The sequence below is a fragment of the Sebastes umbrosus genome, chromosome 5 (assembly GCF_015220745.1).
Source record: "Sebastes umbrosus isolate fSebUmb1 chromosome 5, fSebUmb1.pri, whole genome shotgun sequence".
Taxonomy (NCBI): Eukaryota; Metazoa; Chordata; class Actinopteri; order Perciformes; family Sebastidae; genus Sebastes; species Sebastes umbrosus.
In genome coordinates, this window is record NC_051273.1 from 17,159,363 (window position 1) to 17,164,081 (window position 4,719).

The 4,719-nt window shown below is 35.3% G+C and overlaps 1 protein-coding gene and 1 long non-coding RNA gene across 2 annotated transcripts; one reads left to right on the forward strand and one right to left on the reverse strand.

Annotated features, from left to right (window-relative positions):
- Positions 1 to 893: 893 nt before the first annotated feature.
- On the forward strand, positions 894 to 3,111 carry LOC119488327 (40S ribosomal protein S27-like). Its single transcript, XM_037769890.1, has 4 exons — positions 894 to 1,044; positions 1,475 to 1,580; positions 1,690 to 1,800; positions 2,744 to 3,111. The coding sequence occupies exons 1-4, from the start codon at positions 1,039 to 1,041 to the stop codon at positions 2,770 to 2,772; spliced, it is 252 nt and encodes an 83-aa protein (XP_037625818.1). The 5' UTR covers positions 894 to 1,038; the 3' UTR covers positions 2,773 to 3,111.
- A 24-nt stretch (positions 3,112 to 3,135) lies between these two features.
- LOC119488329 lies at positions 3,136 to 4,261 on the reverse strand. Its single transcript, XR_005206934.1, has 2 exons — positions 4,095 to 4,261; positions 3,136 to 3,919 (listed from the first exon to the last, which is right to left on the reverse strand). It is a non-coding gene; the product is annotated as an uncharacterized LOC119488329 (long non-coding RNA).
- Positions 4,262 to 4,719: the final 458 nt, after the last annotated feature.

Here is a 4,719-nt window from a genome sequence, read left to right on the forward strand (position 1 = left end):
CAAGGACGGTGGAAAAGAGGAGAGTACACGCGTCATCATTGTTTGGGGGTAATGCACATGCGCAGTTTGCACTGACGGACCGTGACCGCAGCTACAGTTACACCGCGCATTCGTATAGACCCGTGGTGCTATCCTCTTTAATAGGCCTTGTCGTGGCTTCCGGAAGTCCGTTGTTATCCCGTTTGGGTTTGCTCGTTTTGATGTTTACGGTCACCCGGATTAAAACAATGTTAATTAGCCGTTTTCAATTCAATTCAATTAAAACTTTATTGCAGACTAAAGGTCCAGATAAGAAAAAAAAAAAAAAAAAAAAAAAAATACATTATACATTACAATACAGGAAGCACTATAAAAAGTCATGATTAAAAGATATTAAAAATAATAAATAAACTTTCATAAACTAAAAAGTGGGCTACAAGTATATATACTAACAGTGTAGCTATAAGCTCACTTGTAGTACAGTTCATAGTATAATTGCATTACAAAATACAACTTGGATGTAAACTTGTTTTGTTCTTAAAATGTGCTATTCTTACACTTAAAGTACACTTAAAAGTATACTTTTATAAACTCAAAAGTGGGTCAATTTAGTCCCAAGAAGTATTGAAGTAGTAAACGTACTACTAGTTGATATTAGTATGCTTACTACATAAAATATACTTAGGAAATATATTTGAACTTTACATCAGTTTATGTGATAAAATAATCTTGAAGTACTTTTTCTAGGTGGACTAGTCAGAACAATTAACCACTTAGCCTACCTATTCTTTTTGACTCTTGATTTGTACTGTTTGCAAAAGTAATTATTAGTAAGTATTAATTAGTAAATCATAAAGCCATTATTAAGTATCATTATTATGTACTCAACATGGACCGGTCCATCCAGTATGTTGCACCTCCCATACAGAAAGAGACTCCGCCTGCTCAGTGATCAAAATATCACAACAACAAACTACAGCTGGTTGAGAGGAGCACAAGAAATCACACTTTCTACATCGTATTTGCATCGGACGATAAATCTGAGTGATTTGAGCAAAAATGCCTGTAAGTGTAAATCTTTTTATTGATATATATATTTGTGGTTACAAACTTTAGATCTTGTAGAACAGTTGTGATTGACAGAACTAAGCTGCTCAAACAGTCTGTTATTAATTGCTAAACCTAACATTATGCCATTATTCAGTTGACACATGGGGTGTACAGTGGGAATATGCCTAAATGGGTTTTATAAATATCATTATTTGTATGCAGTATACAGTACAGGTGCATAGTTTCCCAGGTATGATGCAGGCAGGGCTTGTCTGGACATGTTTGTGCACTTGCTCTAAGAAGAAATTCATTCATCAGACTGTAGGGGGCAGTAGGGTATAATCAAAACATTATCATCATTCAGTGAATAAGTAACATAATAATAATAAATCATTTAATTCTTTAAAATGACAAATATTGAATCATGCTCTGATCTGGGTTGCAGGATAAGGATCTGTTGTATCCCAGTCTCTCCAAGGAGAGGAGTAGACACAAGAAGAAGAGGCTGGTGCAGAGTCCCAACTCCTACTTCATGGATGTTAAATGCACAGGTGAGTGCACCACACAGCTACTTTTTCCTGTGTTTTTTGGATTAAGTATGTGCTTAAAAGTGGTAGCCTGTATTCTAATTGATCTTATTCTCTATATACTCCTCCCCAGGCTGTTACAAGATCACCACCATCTTCAGCCATGCCCAGACAGTGGTACCTTGTGCAGGCTGCGCTTTAATCCTCTGCCAACCAGCAGGGGGGAAATGCAGACTAACTGAAGGTAAAAAAAATAAAGTAAAAAATAAGCAGGGTTGACCCGAATGCTTCGAAGCTTAGAAGCTTTGACCATTGCCATGGTAACCGACCTCCAAATCAGTATTCGAATGCTTCGTTTTTTATTTTTTATATTTAATTACAAAGTATAAATCCCCAAATATCCCATGTAATATGGATTAATCCATCAACATTATTCATATTTAACATGAATTAATTTTTTTTTAGTTGATTATATGTATATGTGTTTTTGTATGTGTATATACTGCGTGTGGGTATATGTGTATGTATGTATATATATGTATATATAAATAGATTTTATTGTATTTTATTGTTTTCAATTTTTTTTTTTTTTTTACCTGTGTATATTCTTTTTACTTATTTATCTATTTTTTGTATATAATATGTTTTTCCTGTATCTATTCTGGCTTATTTTATCTTAATATTAGGTTTGTTACGTTTTTTTGTACCGAGAATGTTACTATTGGGGACGTTTGTGAATGTTTGTTCTGTTGTTTCAAAATTAACAAAAAACAATAAATATAATATTGAAAAATAAATGAATAAAAATAAATAAATGCCTCTATACATAAATAAATGTATTTGATTGCAGCAAAAATAATATTAAAAATAAATGTAGCCATTCAAAAAAAGAAAAAAAAACATTAATTATTATTAGTTATTCTCAGACGGATATCGCCGTTTGTTGTGTTTAGAGGTGTGTGTGTGTGTGTGTACAGTAGTGTGGCAGCGGCATTGAAACGGGGTAGATGGAGACAGATGCCACGCTGCGTCTCGAAGTTTCGAATACCTTTGAATATTTCTCACCGAGGTTTCGAAGTACAAAAAATGGTATTCGGGACAGCCCAAAAAATAAGGTTTCAAATCTATTCTTCTTACGGTTTTACCTGTGATGAGATTTTGACGTTTTTGATTTTTGTCTTGTCTAGGTTGTGCCTTCAGAAAGAAATATTCCTGAGCAGAAAATGTGCGGAACACCCATGACAGGCAGCTGGAAGAATGTACCATAGAAAGCATCGCACTTTGGGCTTTTAAGTCCTTAGTAGAGAAATATATCTATCTGTATCTTGATAATGTGGAGTGAAATGTCATCTCCCCCCTACGCCCCCTGTGGTGTTTCATAGAACAGAGCAGAAGAGGAGCTATGCAAGCTCAAGATTAACTTAAATCATAATCATGCAGACATCCCCGTATATTCAGATTGAACTGTATGCACATCAGGTTGATATGATGAAGCACTTTTATGTAGAGTAGTTTTTATTGATTGAGTAAAGCACGTTATGAAATCTTCAAAATGCACAAAAAGTCCAACAAGTCATGATTTCTGTAAAACATTTATTAAGTTGACATAGATGGGGGTTGGTGAATGAAATAAAATATTTCAAAATGATGTGTGGCATGAGATGAAACCATGATGACCATCACAAACAAAAAAAATAATAAAACATTTTAAGAATTTATTGTTTGTGTAATGTGTGTTCTTTGGTCTTAAGAGTTCCCCTGGCAAAAACAAAATAAGAAGAAGGAAGTGGTGTAAAGGAAACAAAAATAATCAAAGCAATACAATTTCTCAAATACCTAACATTATTCTACTATATACAATAAGTATCCATGGTTGATAAAAGTTGACGAGCTTCCAGTGGTTTGGGGTTTAGCTCGCTCATGTAATACAATATATTGTAAATCTAGTAAATATTGGCTACATATAGTTGGCAATGATGAAGTACTGTAAGTGTCAACGGTCAGGTCAGCTGCTGAAGGAAAGGTTGTACAGTTGAGAAATGTATAATGTACATGCACAGCTCTCAGATTCCCACACTGCAAAAAGAGAACACATTTGATGCATCTTCAACATGTAGGCCTCAGTATAATCAGGGATTGGCAAAGAGGCATTACTTTTTAAAGAAATGTAAGGAAGCCTAGCATGTGCCTTGACCTGTTTATTTATCAGTGAAACCTTTCCATAATATCACCTGTCCATTTCACCAGGACACATTTCGGAGGATACTGCGAAGACAAGCACACATAAGCTGAACAGAATGCTGCAGGAACGAGTTCTAAAACCCGGAAATTAGTTAACATTTTAGCACTTCCGGTTCCCTCGTCTCGATTTTTGAATGGGTTTTTAGGTTAGATGCCTGAAATAAGGTCTGTGATTAACACAAACTTAATACATTTTGTTTTACAACATAAAATACATCAATAAATACCCCATTCATGAATTTTGAATCTTTTACCTGGCCCAAAAAAGGCGGTTGCTAACAAGTGGCTAAATGAGACTACTAAACGTCATCACGCCAAACACTAGTGGGCCTTTAGGTTAGTGGTGGTGACGTGAAGTCATGCGACTGTGGTGTAGTTTATAGCCTAACGTTAGCTTTTTACTTTTGCCGATTGCATTCACGCTTCAAAAATCATATAAGTGGTGTTCATTTGTGGAGATTATCTTGCTGAACAAAACGTGTAGTATCATAAACGTTTGTTTGCCACAGAGCTTATTTTCTGCAATAATCAAAAACCCAATGACAAAATCCCATTGGCTTTTTGTCGAGGGAACCAGTGCAATGCTAACTTCCTACAAAAATACGTCATCCCTGCATCACTCTACTGTATGTCTGTTAACTTGTATCCTCCTCAGGTGGTACAGCATGATCAGAAATACAAGACTGTTGACTAACTTCATATCACCACTGGGTGGCGCTTTAGAGCCACAGAGCGAAACCCGACACCATCTGTAGCATATGCATTAAAATAATCAGACAGAGGCTTAATGTATGTGCACGTAAAATTATTGAGCCAGTTTAAGTGGTTCAGTCAGTGACCAAATCTGAGGTTTCTTTGGGTGTGTTAGTTAGTTGCCAGTTCGTTCTAATAATAAGTGGTCAAAAATTATTTCTGGGGAGAA

Bases quoted from the DNA above. Each gene is read 5' to 3' on its own strand.
- LOC119488327 (XM_037769890.1), top strand. The intron at 1,581-1,689 runs GTGAGTGCACCA...ACTCCTCCCCAG, and splicing joins CATGGATGTTAAATGCACAG to GCTGTTACAAGATCACCACC. The intron at 1,801-2,743 runs GTAAAAAAAATA...TGTCTTGTCTAG, and splicing joins GAAATGCAGACTAACTGAAG to GTTGTGCCTTCAGAAAGAAA.